Source organism: Salmo salar, chromosome 20 (assembly GCF_965601325.2).
Source record: "Salmo salar chromosome 20, fSalSal1, whole genome shotgun sequence".
Classification (NCBI taxonomy): domain Eukaryota; kingdom Metazoa; phylum Chordata; class Actinopteri; order Salmoniformes; family Salmonidae; genus Salmo; species Salmo salar.
In genome coordinates, this window is record NC_138310.1 from 27,946,903 (window position 1) to 27,965,882 (window position 18,980).

The window sequence follows — 18,980 nt, forward strand, 5'->3', positions numbered from 1 at the left end:
GACAAGGTAGAAATCTGTTGTTCTGCCCCTGAACAAGGCAGTTAACTCACTGTTCCCCGGTAGACTGTCATTGTAAATAAGCATTTTTTCTTAACCGACTTGCCTAGTTAAATAAAGGTTAAAAATGTCATTCCCCCGCAATGATGCAGCGCTCCCCTTGGGCCAATTGAGATATTGCATGCGACTAACACATTTCTGTGAATTACTACAGCTCCCGCCTTGGGCCAATCAGTACTTTTTTAAATGCCGGATCTCAATGGCAAGAAGCAGCATTCACCCATGTTTCGTCAAAATCGGGCCAGTGCTGTCTGAGATATCGCGTGTAACTAAAGTACATATGGATGGAGAAAGATTCACAGTCCCCTCCCCGATTTCATCGTGGGGACAACAAACACTGTATAGCCTCAAAACATGGTTAAAACTATCATTTCGATATCATGGAGGGTCAGTCCTTGCATCTATGAATTTGAGAGTTCTCAAGGCCCATCAAAACTGAGGCGGGTTGTGTCTTTGTTATTGTTTCAGTTAAGGATTCTAGCTTTAACAGTAGGCCTATTCAAACAGTGGTTGGAAGTACATCTGATGATCTGTCTTCATACAGGGGAATTGATTTGAGTCATGATTGTGTGCATCTGCTTTCTCTTCCACTGAAAATGTTTTCTATTTTATTTCATTTATTTGTATTACAATAATAAATCGATAGAAAATGCGAACACAAGTATACTTAGAGAATATACAAAGGACAGTTGAGTTCTATGGGGTATTATAACACGTAACACTAAGACCTTCAGTGCCAAAAAGACAGTGACGTTGGATGAGGGGCGGGGCTACATCGGACATCACATTCGGGCTAGTCAGAAGGTCATCGCTACCAGAGAGGAAGAGAAAGGGTCCACTTTCAGCAACATTTCTCCAAGCGGTAATAAGCAGACCGCCTGCATTTCCGATTTTGGGACAACGACTCCAATTGTAGGGGCGGAAACAAGACCATCTCGTCATTATTATTATACAGTGTCGCTAAAGGAAAACTACGGCACGTGGGGCGGGTTACCCAATTTTTTTTTTGTGTAACCCTGATGGTACATAAGCAGGTAGTATGATAACTTGCAGGTCCATGTTGCGGTGGGTTACCGGGAGTTTAGGGCATATTAGTCTGCATGTTAATTAAGAGTAGATCGGGGCATTTCATCTTGTGATATGTCAGGCAGTTATTGAATGAGATAGCGCACGTCGTAGACTTAAGTTACTTGCTATACAGTTGTTTCATAAGGAATTTAGTTGTCGGGATTGTCTTTAATTGACTTAGACATATCGTAGTCGTGTGTCTTATCAATTTCTTGCTCTAGACTTTGTCATAATATGCAGAATAACGGTTCTGAAATAAAGGTTCTCTCTCGTCACATTTAGCGTATGTGTAAATTTGAGTGATATTATCTGTTTAGTAATAGTAGCATAATAGCCCATAGCGTAATTGAAATTGTTTGGTGAGAGTTAAAGACTACTAACCTACACGTTAAAATGGGCGTGGGGTCCGAAAATGCAGCATCGACCACCAAACTATCCATTCGCCACGGGGTTTACAAAGAGGAGACGAATATCGCTCTGAAAGCACCCTTAAACGTAGAGGGTATGTTACCGAAGAAAGTGGGGCACATGACTGCAGAAAGAGCCACCTGGGGTCGCCGCCTTGAGTTTGTCCTTGCATCGGTGGGGTACGCGGTTGGACTTGGGAACGTGTGGCGGTTTCCATACCTCTGCTACAGGAGCGGTGGAGGTAAGCACAAATACTGTCAGAACAACAGAAGGAGAGGGGTAATGTAATGTCAATCATCTAGATTTAAAGTGTGTGCGTTGCATACTGCTATTATGCATAAATCAGAACCTGAACATGTGGAAATGTAAATACAGAATGCGGGTGCAGGAAGATGTTTTTGGTTTGTTTAATTTATAAACCAGTGTAATTACTGAACCAGCTTAGGCACATGCCATATGTTTGCAACCCTGTAGGCTAAACTTCATGAGCCACATGTGAGTGCCTTTGGCTGAACAAGAGCCTCAGAGATGAGTGTTTTCACCATGAAATAAGGACTTGCTTTCAGAATAAAGATGATGTATTCATTGTTTAACCCATTACAGCCAAAGCCCTGTCTAACTGGGGCAGACCTTTATCAATATTTTACATGTATTTAACCCCTTATTTTTGTCACTAAACAGTCTCCATATTAACTTCATTAATGTTTCCAACTGGTACCGGTGAACATACAGACAAGTCCTGGGAGGTCTGTAGGTGTCCTAGAGCAAAACTACCAACAAGTTTGTGAGAGTCTCACTTTTCCACAGAGGGTCATATTAGTGTGTAGAACAAACTGTTTGGACGCTACAGATCAGTTGTACCAACTTCAGATGTGTCCCAAGATGCTTGTGGGTCGTATAGCAAAACGGAGAACACCATGGTGTTCGTGAGAGTCATCTTTCCATAGAGGGGTAATAGTTTGTCGGCCAAACCGTTCGGATGCAACAGACGATTTTGTGAGAAGACCGTTTTTCGGGATGTCTCATGGTCTGACAAACACTGCTCTAGCTCTGTCACGTTTCACTGCAGATGTGAGAGTACAACATCGGCGGATACACTAGATTGAGATGCATCCAATGCAAAAAAAACATATTTCTAGCTTAAACTAACACATTTTTATGGGGATTTTTTGAAATGATGCTAATTATATTTCAGCAGGAGCTCAGATATCGACTTTTATTGATGTTGGATGTTTGGTTCTAGATGGATGTATGACATTTTACCTACTTCTTGCTGATCTAATCTTACTTGGATGTCTTTAGAATAGGATTTAGCTAAACTACGCCAAGGCTACGCCAGGTTGAGATTAACGTTATGATGTTATGAAGTGGACTTCTTGAAAGAGCCAGGCGGCAACTCTCCCCCATGTTACTATGTACATTTGTTGGGGAGAAGAAACCTATGGTTGTAATCCAGTAGGACCCACTGCACCACCCTCACTTTTTAGATTTCTGATCTATGACTTGAAATTGTGCCGAAGAGGAACGAAAGAGATTTTGAAAAGTTGGCCAACCGGTTGGGGTTTTCCTATTTTCGCAACAACAACAACAAAACACCTCGAACATAATTGACATTAATTAACATGGTGATAAAGGTCATGAAACAAGACAGACAAGTACATCAGAAGAAGTATGTTTCATGCTGAAAATTAACCGCTAGGTAAATGATTATGATAGTTAACTATTAAGTGTGAGGAGGACTTACAAGGGCACAACGATGACCAAGCAATTTGTTTCAATGGCATCACTGGTTTTATATAATTTGTTTAATGCTGTGACTTTGCATTGCCTTGGCTTGTCTGGCACAGTTGAGATCTAGCTGAGATGAAGGCATATCACGAATGACACAGTAAAACAACAAAAACCTTAACACACACTGATGGTTGTGTTCTGTTGTATTTCCCTGTTTGTAGTTTATTCGATCCCCGTTATCTTTTGCCGAAGTAGCAGCATCCTGGGGTCCACACAATCATGACATGTAACAAAACACACATACACTGATAGACAATGACAGTCACAGAAATGTAAAATGCAATGATATACAACAACAAAAAAATAGTAGTACATACAATACAACAACAAATTCTGTCCCCACTGTTCCATTAAATGTTGTTTAATTGTTTTTTTAATGGTAATTTTGTTGTTTGCTTGAGTAATTGGAGATGGAAGGGAGTTCCATGCTAACATGGCTGTGTATAGAACTGTACGTTGTCGTGAATTCATTTTGAACTTGGGGATTGTGAAGAGACCCCTGTTTGTGTGTCTGAGCTGAATGTTATTTGATTATGCAAACAATCTGGAATTTTCGTTACAGTAATACTTCTCATAAAAACAAGAGAATCAGTTAATCTCTCATCAACCCTCAACCAGGAAAGACTGGCATGCATGTTGTTGATGTTAGTTCAGTATGTGCAGTTAAGGGCAAGGTGTGCTGCTCTGTTTTGAGCCAGCTGCATTTTTGCTAGATCTTTCTTTGCTGCACTTGACCATATTACCGGACAGTAATCAAGATGGGACAAGTAGTTGATTTGTGTCAAACGCAGAATATCTTTTTATAACAGACATACTCCTCATCTTCACAACAACTTTGTCAATATGGCTTAACCATGATAACTTATCATCCCTAGGAGTTCAGCTTCCTCACCTTGCTCAATGATCACACCCTTTATACACAACTCCAGTTGCGGTTTCGGTCTTAGAAAATGTTTTGAACCAAATACAATGCTTTTCATTTTAGATGTATTTAAGACCATGTTATTGTTAATCGCCCATTCTGATACTGACTGGAACTCTGTTAACATCACACACACAAACATTTCACACACATTATCTAGACTTAGCACTTGGTGGCCAATAGCAACACCCTAAAGTAATAGGTGAAGCTGCAACCATAACACTTGACATGGTACCCCCACCTGCTTTGGTCTTTGTCATGGTAGCAACGTAGGCTACAATTTATTTTCAAGAAAACCCTCTCAGAATCAAATAGAGCTCTATTTCGTTCTGCGTTCAGCATGCGTTGCCCTCTTCTGCCTTGCCATGGGGTTTCCAATAGCTTCGCTAACCCCAAAGTTCAGGGATGGTTTAGAAATGGGCAGGATTCATGTCTTTGTGTTTATAAACCTTGCCACGGACCTCACTGTATAACAGAAAGATGCTACCTTGAGACGCGTCACACTGGTTTGCTCAGGCACTAAATTAGCAGGCACTAAATTCCTCTGTCATTCATTCACATCCCAGCTTATGTAGCAGACATGAGGGTCTCTTGATGAGGGAGGCCTCTTGGTCTAATGGTCAAGACGGTGATTTCTCCCACGTGAGACCAGTGTTCAGAGGAGGGGGAGGAGGTCAAAGGGGGTTGAATGTAGCGGACATGAGTTGGGCTCGTGATGAGGAAGCCCTGTCTGCAACTTCAAAATCAGATCACGCTTGTCAAAATTACAAAGAGGAGCCTGTATCTCATTCCCTCACCGGAGGGCTTAAAACAAGTATACTGCTGTAATGACTATCCTAGTTGTAGCGTAGGGAAATTAGACACTGTCATTATAGTAAGACACCATGTGTTGTCTATTCATCTTTCTAAGTGTTTATCTAGTTGTCATATGGGAGAACCTCCCGGAAGGATAACCATCTCTGCAGCACTCCACCAATCAGGCCTTTATGGTAGAGTGGCCAGACGGAAGCCACTCCTCAGTAAAAGGTACATCACAGCCCACTTGGAGTTTGCCAAAAGGCACCTAAAGGCTCTCAGACCATCAGAAACAAGATTCTCTGGTCTGATGAACCCAAGATTGAACTCTTTGGCATGTTGGTGGCAGCATCATGCTGTGGGGATATTTGTCAGCGGCAGGGACTGGGAGACTAGTCCGTATCGAGGCAAAGATTAACAGAGCAAAGTACAGAGAGATCCTTGATGAAAACCTGCTCCAGAGCACTCAGGACCTCAGACTGGGTTGAAGGTTCACCTTCTAACAGGACAACGACCCTAAGCACACAGCCAAGACAACGCAGGAGTGGCTTTGGGACAAGTCTCTGAATTTCCTTGAGTGGCCCAGCCAGAGCACAGACTTGAACCTGATCTAACATCTCTGGAGAGACCTGAAAATAGCTGTGCAGTGACACTCCCCATCCAGCCTGACAGAGTTTGAGGGGATCTGCACAGAAGAATGGGAGAAACTCTCCAAATACAGGTGTGCCAAGCTTGTAGCATCATACCCAAGAAGACTCGATGCTGTAATCGCTGCCAAAGGTGCTTCAGTACTGAGTAAAGGGTCTGAATACTTATGTAAATGTGATATTGCAGTTTTGATTTTGTGTAGATTGAGGGGGGGGGATAAACAGTTTTTAATTAATTTTAGAATAAGGCTAGAACATAACAAAATGAGGAAAAAGTCAAGGGGTGTGAATACTTTCTGAAAGCACTGTATAGTGTATTTACTGTCATCTGATATGATTTCTAGCCTGGTCCTTTATCTTCTCTAAACCAATGATCACTTTTGGTTAATTTTTCTAACTAGCACCTGCGGAACAGGTTTTGACTACGAGACCGTAAGTTACTTTCGTAGCATCTTAGAACTTAACCAGTAGGTTAGGAAAATTCATGTAGGAGGTTAGGAGAATTAGGTGAAGGTTAGGAAAAGGGTTAGCTAAAATGCTCTCCTAACCTGCTACGAAAAGTCACTTGCGGTTGTAGCTGTTCTTCGTCCAGTCACAACCGTGGAACAGATCCACGGTGGTCTGTAATGACTCACAAATTAAACAAGAAATTGATTTTACTGTTCTTATATTACTAATCTATTTGTCCTTCACTTTCTTCTTTTAGGTGCCTTCCTTATTCCTTACTTTCTCATGCTGTTTCTGTGTGGAATCCCCCTGCTCTTCATGGAGTTTGCCATTGGGCAGTACACCCGACTGGGACCAGTGCACGCTCTAGGCAAAATCTGCCCCTTGTTCAAAGGTGAGTGATATCCACAGACCTATTTTTTTTTACCAAGGCCTCACATTATGTACAAGTACAGTCCAGTTTTATTAAACATTTAGCTACCATTTCCAGTCCAGCAAAGAGGCAATGGTGTTTTAATAAGTACAAACAAACAGTAGGCCTACTTGGCAGAGGTAAAGGGATTAACACGTGGAGGCTCAGTTTGCCACTGTTGAAAAGGGGAAGGGATAAATAACTCTCTTATCAGGTTCCGGTGTCACTCAACATTGTGCATGGTTACATGCACACGGTAATGCGATTATAGTCTGGTCAGATTTAATAAAATAGTTTGATTACTACAATTATACCGATTTCCCTAATAATCCTGTTTACACGGACACATCTGAAATCAGGCTACCTGATGGCACTCTGATAAATGCAGAATAAATGTTCTACCACAGTGACCATGTTATTTTTGGGAAGCATATTTGATTCTGAGTTCAGACATGTAAAGTTTGTATGTGAAAACTACTTCTAAGAAGCAAACAGTGCCTTCAGAAAGTATTCCTATCCCTTGACTTATTCCACATTTTGTTGTGCTATTCAAAATGGATTCAATAAATGTTTTCTTCTTCATCAATCTACACACAATACCCCATAATGACAAAGTGAAAACATATTGGACATTTTTGCAAATGTATTGAAAATGAAATACCAAAATATCAAAGAGATTTCCACACTTGGAATGTGCAACATTGGCCCATTTTATTATTTTCAAAATTCTTCAAGCTCTGTCAAATTGGTTATTGATCATTGCTAGACAACCATTTTCAGGTCTTGTTATAGATCTTCAAGAGGATTTAAGTCAAAACTGTAACTCGGCCATTTGGGAACATTCACTGTCTTCTTGGTAAGCAACTCCAGTGTAGATTTGGCCTTGGGTTTTAGGTTATTGTCCTGCTGAAAGGTGAATTCATCTCTGGTGTCTGGTGGAAAGCAGACTGAACCAGGTTTTCCTCTAAGAGTTTGCTTGTTCTTAGCTCCTTTCCGTTTCTTTTTTTTATCCTGAAAAATTCCCCAGTCCTTAACGATTACAAGCATACCAATAACATGATGCAGCCACTACTATGCTTGAAAATGGGGAGAGTGGTACTCAGTAATGTGTTGTATTGGATTTACCCCAAACATAACACTTTGTATTCAGGACAAAAAGTGAATTGCTTTGCCACTTTTTTGCAGTAATACTTGTGCCTTGTTTCAAACAGGATACATGTTTTGGAATATTTGTATTCTGTACAGGCTTCCTTTTCACTCTGTCAATTAGGTTAGTATTGTAGAGTAACTACAATGTTGTTGATTTCCCCCCCCCCCCCGCCCCCCTCAGTTTCTCATCTCAGCCATGTAACTGTTTTAAAGTCACACCATTGGCCTCATGAGCAGTTTCTTTACTCTCCGGCAACTGAGTTAAGGATGCCTGTATCTTTTTAGTGACTGGGTGTATTGATACACCATCCAAAGTGCAATCAATAACTTAACCATGCTCAAAGGGACATTCAGTGTCTGCTTTTTACGTCTTTACCCATCTACCAATAGATGGTGACAGACAAGGGAGTCCACACGTTGGTAGTTAAGGAGTAACAAAAATATTTATTAAATAACTAACCAAGTATAAAACTACAAATGAAAACTAACCTGTGAAGTGTGAAAGTAGGCGTGTGAGGAGTGTAATGGAGATGCATGGATGAAGGTAAAATGTGTGTAAGTGTTGAAGGGTGTGCTTAATCAAAAAAACATAATCAACCAGATCACAAAACAAAATGGTGCTTGTGGAGAGAGGGGGAGAGAGAGAGAGACAGGCAGGACTGGGCACCAGGAACTTTTATCTCCTAGTTGATCCCAAACCCAGGTGCAACTTGTCACCTTAATGACCCAATCAGCTCCACCTGTCCCCAATCTGCAAATAAAAGCACAAACACAGAGAAGGCGGCAGGGAGCGTGAGGGGGTGGCTTAACACCCCCTCCCATAAAAATCGGGGACTAACAAGGACCCGAAAACAAAACCCACAATTACAACTGATCAAAAATCATAACTAATAAAGGTTCAGACACAAAATACTATACAAACCATAAAGGTAAGAGGCCCACCAGATGCCCATGACACCCCCCCCCCCCATCACACCACGGTACCAGGAAGCAACAGTTTAAGAGAAAGAAATGGAGACCGGGTGACAGGAGAGCAGAAGCCAGAGCAACAGGAAGGACAAAAGAAACCCAAAATAAACCAGACCACCAACCAAAAAGAAAAACGAACGCAACAAAGGCGTCCAAAGATTCACTAAATCGGTGCACGGGAACGCGCATCAGCCACCACATTATCCACAAATTTTACATGTTGTACATCCAAATGGAACGCCTGCAGGAACAAACATCAGCGCATAATCCTGCGATTTAGGCAAAGCATGGTGTGCAGGAAAGTAAGGGGGTTGTGGTCAGTGTAAACCACAAGAGGGACCACACCCAACCCCACATATATCTCAAAATGCTGCAACTCCCAGATTAAGGCAAGGGCCTCCTTCTCCCCCACTGAATAATTCAACTGATAGCTGTTAAACTTTCAGGAGAAATGGCTAACAGGATGTTCAACACTTTCATCTGCTTGAAGCAACACGGTACCTGCCCCCACATTACTGGCATCCACATATAGGCTGAAAGGCTGTTCCAATCGTGGGGCAGCCAACACAGGGTCAGAGCTAAGAAGCAGTTTCACATTTTCAAAAGCACTCTGACAGCAGGAAGACCAGATTAAATCAGCCCTCTTCAATAAATCAGAGGTGCAACAACCGTGGAGAAGTTGCAGCAAAATCCTCGATAATACCCAACCATACCTAGGAAGCGTTGCAGCTCCTCCTTGGTGGTGGGCAGTGGAAACCGATCGATAGCGGCCACTTTAGCCCGCACAAGGAGAACAAGACCCTGCCCGACCACTCTGCCGAGGTAGGTTACTGTTGCCTGGGGAATCTCACATTTGGCTAAGTTCCCAGTGAGACAGGCCTCAGCCAAACGCTCAGAGTCCGTATCTGCACCAGGTGTCACTATAAACAACCACATCGTCTAGATAAACAGCACAGCCTTCAAGGCCAGAGATCACCCTATTCATAAGACACTGAAACGTAGCATGAGTCATACGTTGCGTATGACTCATGACCGTATAGGAGAAAAGACCTGAAGGAGTAATAAAAGCAGATATTTCACGAGCTCTTGATGACAAAAGCACCTGCCAGTAACCCTTCGGCAAATCAAACTTGCTGACAAACCGGGCAGCACCAACCTGGTCAACACAATCTTCCATCCGTGGGAGTGGGTAACAGTCCGATTTTTGTCACACTAACCTTCCGGTAGTCAGTGCAAAATCTAAGAGAACCATCTGGCTTGCTCACCAAGAGACACGGGGAGGCCCAACTGGAGAATGATGGTACAGCGAAATCATTAACTAGCATGTACTTAATCCCTGATTCCAAGTGACGTAGCTTCTCCAATGAGACACGATAAAAACATTGTTTAATGGGGACAACAGCCACAACATCAATATCGTGCACTACCAAATGTGTACAAGAAGGTGTCAGCAAACAATCTGAAAATCAGTGATCAAATCAGTTAACTCTGCTTGACAATCATCAGACATGTGACCCAACAAACTCTCCAAGTTTGCAAGGGACTCTGAATTCATCAACCTACCCTGCAAAATACCATCAGGGCCTGGCACCCCCTCTTCATCACACTCTGCAACTGTATGTGAAGGTGGAGTGGCTGACCTCAAATCAACAGATTCCACCAAAAGAACAGGACTAACCACGTCAGTTTTTGCACATAGTTCTGATTTAGCAAATTCAGAAGTCAAACGAGCACAGCTCGCCGGTCAAACAACCTTTTCAGCCTCACCTGAGAGGATGCTAGTTTTTCTTTAGCCATTTCACAAGCTACATACAACCTGTGTTGGAAACCACTAACATATAACAAAACATTTTTGGGAGGCTCAACCACCTTCCAATCGTCCTTTTAATACAGCAAGGGGACCACACACAGTATGCCCAAAAACAAGATCATTAGGACTGAACCCAGTGCTCTCGTGATACTTCTTTATCAGCGAGTAGCAACCAGGGTAACCCCTCTTCCCAGTCACGTTCTAATTCAGTGCAGTATGCACGTAACACTGACTTCAAAGTCTGATGAAAATGCCCAAGGGCCCCTTGACTCTGCGCATGATAAGCACTGGCCTGATTATGTTTTATACGCAATTGTCACAAGACTTGTGCGAAGTGAAGTTGGAACCCTGATCGCTCTGAATCACCACCTTAGGTATTCAAAAAAATTAGATGAACTGTGACAAGCCTTCACAACAGACTTAGTGTTAATGTTGCGAAGTGGATAGGCTGCAGGATATCTTGTAGCCTGACACATCACAGTTAACATGTAGGTGCTACCAGCTTTAGAATAGGGTAAGGGTCCAACACAATCAATAACTAAATGCTCAAATGGCTGGCCTGTAACAGGAATAGGTTGTAGCGGGACTGGCCTTAACATCTGATTAGGCTTCCCAGTCAACTGACGAACATGGAATGTTTTGACGTAAGCAGAAATGTCTTTCTTTAAACGAGGCCACAAAATTCAGTGACCAGAAACGTCATGAGACGTTTTCAAAACTAGATCTCGAAGCTTAGAAGGAACCACGATCTGAACAATAGTGTCACCCACACAACGTTTGCTGTGAGGCGTTCATTTCCTCACCAACAACTGATCTTGAATGTAGTAACCCTGGGCAGCACTCCTTACCACCTCAACCGGAAGTACTTGATCAAATAAACCTTTTTAAGGTAGGATCAGTGGACTGCTCCATCACAAGATCACTACAGGACATAGGCAAAGGTAAATCATTTAACGGATTATCAAACTGTTCGGCTATCTGTTGTGTAAGTTTCGTTTTGACTGTAGTGTCAGCACGGCTCATACCACGAGTCACAGCGCATGCAAAGAATACCTCCGGGAATCTCTAAGTTTTCATCGATAATCCCTACATGGGATGGGTATGAGAAACCACCAGAGGAGACACGACTACCGTCTAAATTGTTACCCAAAATCACATGAACACTGTCAATGGGGAAAAAAGGGACACACCCCAAGAGAAACCTCACCTTGCGCTAGGTCAGATAAGTTTGACTTTGTGCAAGGGTACAGACAATGTATTCAAACCTATCCCTTGAATCAGGACACTGGTTCCTGTATCTGTCTCCATAGAAAAAGGCAGAACAGTCTCCAAAACAAACGATTGAGGCACCAGTGTCTCGCAGAATCTTTACGGGCACTTGCACATCACTTCCCAATAGTGAAACAAATGGCGAATAATCAGTTCTAAAAGGTTTGGACAATTCTTGAGCTTGCGCAGCAGGATTAACATGAGGAACAGGCCCAGCTAACGCAACAGGTTTTAAATTTGTGCTGGCCAATCTGCTGACCTTTTTACCAAGGACAGGACATTCGTTCTTCCAGTGGCCTTTACCTTGACAATAATTACAGATTTTACTTGCATCATGACGCATTACACCAACGATTGAATTGAGATAACAAATCCCGTGAAACCTCAACATGGGACTGTTTTTCACCTTTCTTCAACGTTCTGAAACGCTGTCGATACGCTTCAGGAACCAACTCGTAAGCATGCAGGACAGCAGTTTTAACCATTTACGTAATCGGCGCTATCTGTAGCGCTAAGAGATGAGTGAGCCTTACCGGTCAAAACACACTGTAGCATCAAAGTACGGTCTGCATCAGGCCAAGCCTGAGAGTCTGGTACATGTTCAAATAACTTAAATAGATCAGGAACCTTTTCAATAAAAGGTAGGCAACAACTGGAGATTACCAGCAACATCAAAAGGCGGAGAACGACCAAGGGAAGAGCGTCCCATTGGGGAGCTTGAATAGTCATTCTCAAAAGAAAATTCACCTGAAAGCTTGCCTTCTCTGACAAGTTCTAACCGCTGATGTTGCAACCGCAGTTTAGCTTGTTCCGTACGTATCCTGCTTCAACCTTTCCAAATCAAGTTATTTTTGCTGTTTCAACCTTTCCAGATCTTTGTCACGATGTAGCTGCAATAAAAGTAACTCCTTTTTCTGCTCAAACGTCAAACCAGCACTGGACACAATTGGAACATCCAATACAGCTGGACTAGTCCCTCCTTTGTGAGGCATTGGAAAACCTCCCTGGTCTTTTGTGGTTTAATCTGTGGTTGAAATTCACTGCTCGGCTGAGGGACCTTACAATTATCTGTATGTGTGGGTTATAGAGATGAGGTAGTCATTCAAAAATCATGTTGAACTAAATTATTGCACACAGAGTGAGTCCCTGCAACTTATGTGACTTGTTAAGCACATTTTTACTCCTGATCTTATTTAGGCTTGCCATAACAAAGTGGTTGAATACTTGACTCATTTCAGCTTTTCATTTTCAAAAAATTCGCAAAACTTAATTCCACTTTCACATTATGCGGTATTGTGTGTAGAGCAGTGACAAAAACATCTCAATTTAATCCATTTTAAATTCAGGTTGTAACACAACAAAATGTGGAAAAAGTCGAGGGGTGTGAATACTTTCAGGGCATTCAGTTCTGAACGCACTTCACTCGCGCTAAAGAGGGAGGCTCGCTCGGCTGGTGCTAGCACATGCGCAGATCAAATGGCTGTAACGCCAATTTTTAAGGTGTTTACATGTTCTCATTATTTGAAAGATTGCTCAGAACCAGGTGTTTTAATTGGCGTATTCTTCAATTTTGACTTTACACCGATTTTTAAGATAAGCAGAGTTGAGGTATTTACGTGACTTTTGCATAATCTGCCTACTGACAATCTGTTTTAATATCAAATTATTACTGTGCAAGTAATCGTACTCAGTGACACGACTCAAAATTGGGTTTTAAAAATATGCTACACCTTTTTGTTCACATCAGTTATTTACACATTATGCATTGGGTGGATAGCCTACTGGGTTTGTACTTCACAGAATAAAATATTAGAAAATGAATGCAGTCAACTCCCACTCAGGAATATTTACACTATACCATCCATGCAGTAACAAGGTGTAGCCTACTTCTTAGTGTAGTGATCAATAATATTTAACTATCTACTTATTGATAAACCTGACTGACTCCATTAGATTCATTTGTTCTACTATTTCTCCTTTTTTTCTGCACTGTTGGGAGAGGCCCGTAAGTAAGCATTTCACTGTTAGTCTACACCTGTTGTTAACGAAGCATGTGACAAATACGATTTGATTATAGTAAAACCATGTGCATTCAAGTATTGTGCGTTTAGCTGACTAAGGTCAAGGAATGGTCATGAGAAGCGAATGCAAAACACAAGTATTATTTAATAACGTTGTAGAATGAATGTATTCACAAAGGTATAAAGCTTAAGTTACAAAGCAATACTGACATTTAACATAGCAAAGAATGTACAAAGATATGCCTACTAGAAGCCTAGGAAATGAGAATTGATCATACAACCTTCCTCCATGGACAGTTTATAGGATAAGAGGGCGAACAACAGACCTTCATTATATTTATACCAGATCTGACTTGTTTGTATTCAAAGTCAATTGTTGACCAAACTAAAGGTAATAAAACTAAGATATCAGATCAAACCAGCCAACATCCTCTAGGAAGGAAGTCACATCTACACTATATATACCAAAGTATATGGACACCCCTTTTGTGGATTCTGCTATTTCAGCCACACCCGTTGCTGACAGGCGTATAAAATCAAGTACATAGCCATGCAACCTCCATAGACAAACATTGTCAGTAGGATGACCTTACTGAAGAGCTCAGTGACTTTCAACGTGGCACCGTCATAGGATGCCAACTTTCCAACAAGTCAGTTCATCACATTTCTGCGCTGCTAGAGCTGCTTCGGGCAACTGTAAGTGCTGTTATTATGAAGTGGAAATATTTTTGAGCAACAACGGCTCAGCTGCGAAGTGGTAGGACACACAAGCTCACAGAACGGGACCGCAGAGTGCTGAAGCGCGTAGCATGTAAAAATCGTCGGTCCTTGGTTGCAACACACACTACCGAGTTCCAAAATGCCTCTGGAAGCAACGTCAGCACAAGAACGGTTCGTCGGGAGCTTCATGAAATGGGTTTCCATGGCTGAGCAGCCTCACACGAGCCTAAGTTCACCATGCACAATGCCAAGTGTCGGCTGGAGTGGTGTAAAGCTCGCAACCATTAGACTCTGGAGCGGTGGAAAAGAATTCTCTGGAGTGAAGAATCACGCTTCACCATCTGGCAGTCCAACGGACAAATCTGGGTTTGGCGGATGCCAGGAGAACGCTTCTTGCCCGAACTGTAAAGTTTTGGTGGAAGAGGAATAATGGTTCGGGCTAGGCCCCTTAGTTCCAGTGAAGGGAAATCTTAACACTACAGCATACAATGATGTTCTGTGCTTCAAACTGTGTAGCAACAGTTTGAGAATGGCCCTTTCCTGTTTCAGCATGACAATACCCCCATGCACAAAGTGAGGTCCATACAGAAATGGTTTGTCGAGATCAGTGTGGAAGAACTTGACTGGCCTGCACAGATCCCTGACCTCAACCCCATCGAACACCTTTTGGATGAATTGGAACGGCGACTGCGAGCCTGGCCTAATCGCCCAACATCAGTTCCCAACCTCACTAATGCTCTTGTGGCTGAATGGAAGCAAGTCCCTGCAGCAATGTTGCAACATCTAGTGGAACGCCTTCCCAGAAGAGTGGAGCCTGTTATAGTATCAAAGGGGGGACCAACTCCATATTAATGCACATGATTTTGGAATGGATGTTCAAGCAGGTGTCCACATAATTTTGGTATGTAGTGTATGTGTGATAACCCGAGGGGGTGGGCTGGGAACACTTGCATATTCATCAGTCTGTTCCATGTCCATTTTTTGCCTAACCACACACAATCTAGTTCCCAACCCATATCTCCACAGATGGCCAGGTTAGGAGTCAGTTGTGCACACCAAGAAAGCAATGGATTACTCTGTTTTGAACATTGTAACAATTACACTTGCTTCATGACAAATCATTCAAGTGAAGTGTTTTATTTGTTCATTATGGTTTGGCCCTGCATTACAGGGATGTGTACTTGATCTGGGTTGTGACTCTGAAAGCACTTGTTTGTCATTTTGCTGGACTGTGGTAATAGGAACACATTATCCTGAGAACCGCCTGTCTGCTTGTTTAATCAATTATGTGTATTGTATTGAGTGTGATTTGATATTTTCTGTTATTTTATTAAATAAAACAATTCTGTCACAAAACCAGATGATTTGTTGTTGGCTGAGACCTCGTACAATGTCAATTTTAGTACCTCAATTAGTCTCCAATTATTTGGCCCTGCTTTTCTGGAAGGGTTTGATTGAAATCTAATTAGTGGGGGCTTTTGTTTTTGAGCTGATGCATGTTCAAATTACTCAAGGAGTGAAATGTAGTACATTCTGAATAGCAATAGCCAAATAACAGCAACCAATACAAATCTAAATTTGGAATCAAATATGGGTGATTCAGCATGTGTTCTTGATATCCCAAATATTTCTCTTGATCGAAATTCACATTGTTTTCATAAGCACCTCTTAGACCCCCCCCACCCGTAACACATCAAATTAGCTCAGGATCAGTGGCTCTAAACAAATCCCTCCAATGTCTTCAGTGTTTCACTTATCACATGAGAGATGAGAGCATAGTATGTTCTCTTTCTAGTGTCCGCTGCAGGGCACTATTTTCCGTCTAAGTTAAAGATTTCAAACTTTCTGCTTGGATCTTGTTCTGCAGTCCAGGAGGCACACTGTTAAGTATTCAACTCTCTAAATAGTGAAAGTTGCATTTTGTTTAATTCATACTCAAGAATTGTGATTGGTTAAAACCCAAATTCCTTTTGAACACTGAATGGCCTCTGACTACAGAACACTAGCAGTCACGTAATGCTCCCTTCAATGTACAAGAGCCCAGCCATCAACATCCATTCACTCTTGGGTTTGAATCAATAAGGTCACCTGTTCTAACTGAAGACTTTTCTCCATAGTTTTTATCTCCTCAAAGACAGAGATAAGTCTACCCGGTCAAAGCGTATGGTTCCGTCCCTTGATTTATCGCTCATTTCAGACTGGTAATGGCTCTGTGCTAAGCGAGGGACAAAAGCAGGTAGTTCTTTCTGTATATATATTTTTTATTGATATTACTATGCCACACATGGTAACTGTGATACACAAATCTCTCCTCTGTTAAACAAACACAATTTAGACACTGGACTAATGTGCTACAGTGTAATGACTTAATAGTATATGAATGTATCATCGTAAAATCCTCTCTCCTATTCCTCTCATGACCCACCATTGTATCTTTATCTGTGGGTTGTATTTGTAATGGGATTTGTAATTCCATATTTTGGTGGTGGAGCTTGGATACAGAATGCAGCACATTTCTATTAATCCCTAATGTGATTATATTACAAATCCCATTCCACATGGCATTGAGGAATTTCATACACCAACCTCATAAGCTAACATTCTGTACAACTACGTCTGATGGTCCTCTTCCGTTTCACAACAGCTAAAACTGAGCTGATGGCTCTTCCTTTGCAAAATGCATTATTACTTCTAAAAACCCTCTGGTTTAGGGGCATATTGTTTTTTATTAAAAAGACCAAGCTTTGCTTTGATTTGTTTTATATTTTGAGCGGCCTTGTGTGTTCTGTGTTTTGGCTGATTGTCTGTTTGGTATCCTGGTGTCCCGGAGATGTCTTCTAATTCGTCAGAGGGTTTGGGTTTGAGTGGGGGGTGTTTACTCCTATGGGGACCGGGAGGGGCTCAGCTTACCTGATTGCTGCGAACAACAACTGATAACATTTGTGTTTTGCTTTTGAATTAGGAATTTGTTGGTTGTGTGTCCATTTCTTTGTTTAAGTATGTTTGTGTGTACATATGTGTTGATTTATATACACAAATAAATTATTTGTTTTATTAGCAGATGGAACCAGTTCTTCTTAATCATAAGATAACCTGTGTGTCTATTTTGTTGTTGGCGGTATCACAGGCATGTCTGTCACGATCGTGAGGAAAGACAGACCAAGGCGCAGCGTGAGTTGAGTTCTACATAATTTATTATATAGTGAAACTACCAAAACCATAAACAAACATAAAACAAACGTGAAAGCCGCAGTGCTAAACACACTAACACAAACAATATCCCACAACCCAGGTGGGAACAATGGAGAACTTAAGTATGATCCCCAATTAGAGACAACAAACATCAGCTGCCTCTAATTGGGAACCATACCAAGAGCACCAACATAGAAATGAAAAGACTAGGACACCCCCTAGTCACGTTCCTGACCTACAGCACCATAAAGAACCAAGGGCTCTATGGTCAGGGCGTGACAGTACCCCCCCCCCCCCCCCCAAAGGTGCGGACTCCGGCCGCAAAACCTGAAACCAAATGGGGAGGGTGGGGGGATGGTGACTAGTGGCGGCTCTGGTGTGGATCGTCACCCCGGATCCGGCCATGGCGCCGGGCTGAATGCCGTGCCTGGACTGGGCACCAGCGCAGAGGAGGGCTCTTGCCATTGAGCGGGACTGGACACTGTGCCTGGACTGGGCACTGGCGCAGAGGAGGGCACCTACCATGGAGCTGGGTTGGAGGCCGTGCCTGGACTGGGCACCGGCGCAGAGGAAGGCTCCGGCCATGGAGCTGGGTTGGCCGCCGTGCCTGGACTGGGCACCGTCGCAGAGGAAGGCTCCTGCCATGGAGCGGGACTGGACACCGTGCCTGGACTGGGCATTGGCGCAGGTTGCACTGGACTGATGACACGCTCCTCAGGTCGAGTGCGTGGAGCCGGCACAGGACGCTCTGGGCTGGAGAGGCGCACTGGAGGCCTGGTGCGTGGAGCCGGTACAGGTGTCACCGGACTGTTGGCACGCACTTCAGGGCGAGTGCGGGGATCTGGCACAGGACATACCGGACTGGGGAGGCGCACTGGAGGCCTGGTGCGTGGAGCCGGCACAGGTGGCACCGGACTGGTGACACGCTCTTCAGGGAGGTTGCGGAGAGCTGGCACAGGACGTACCGGACTAGGGAGGCGCACTGGAGGCAAGATGTGTGAAACCGGCACAGACTTCACCAGACTGCTGACAGGCTCTTCAGGTCGAATGTTGAGTAGAACACACTTGACCAACATCTCTCTCCTCTCTTTCTCCCCCAACTTCTCCATCGCCTCCTTGACGGTCTCTGGTTTTTCAGGGCGAGTGCGGAGAGCTGGCACAGATGGCACCGGACTGGTGTCACGCTCTTCAGCACGCCTGCGCTGCAGCATACTCCTCGCCAAAGTCATTCTCCGATATCCCTCCTCACACTGCTCCATCAACTCCCAGGCGGGCTCTGGCTCTCTCCTTGGCTCGGCCGACC

The 18,980-nt window shown here is 43.1% G+C and overlaps 1 protein-coding gene across 1 annotated transcript in view; it reads left to right on the top strand.

Annotated features, from left to right (window-relative positions):
* Positions 1 to 835: 835 nt before the first annotated feature.
* LOC106580320 (sodium- and chloride-dependent GABA transporter ine) overlaps positions 836 to 18,980 on the top strand; it is a 51,487-nt gene continuing 33,342 nt past the window's right edge. The window contains exons 1-2 of the mRNA XM_014161202.3: positions 836 to 1,774; positions 6,395 to 6,529. Coding sequence (XP_014016677.1) covers positions 1,519 to 1,774; positions 6,395 to 6,529 — 391 coding nt within the window. The 5' untranslated portion in view covers positions 836 to 1,518. The remainder of the gene's footprint in view (positions 1,775 to 6,394; positions 6,530 to 18,980) is intronic.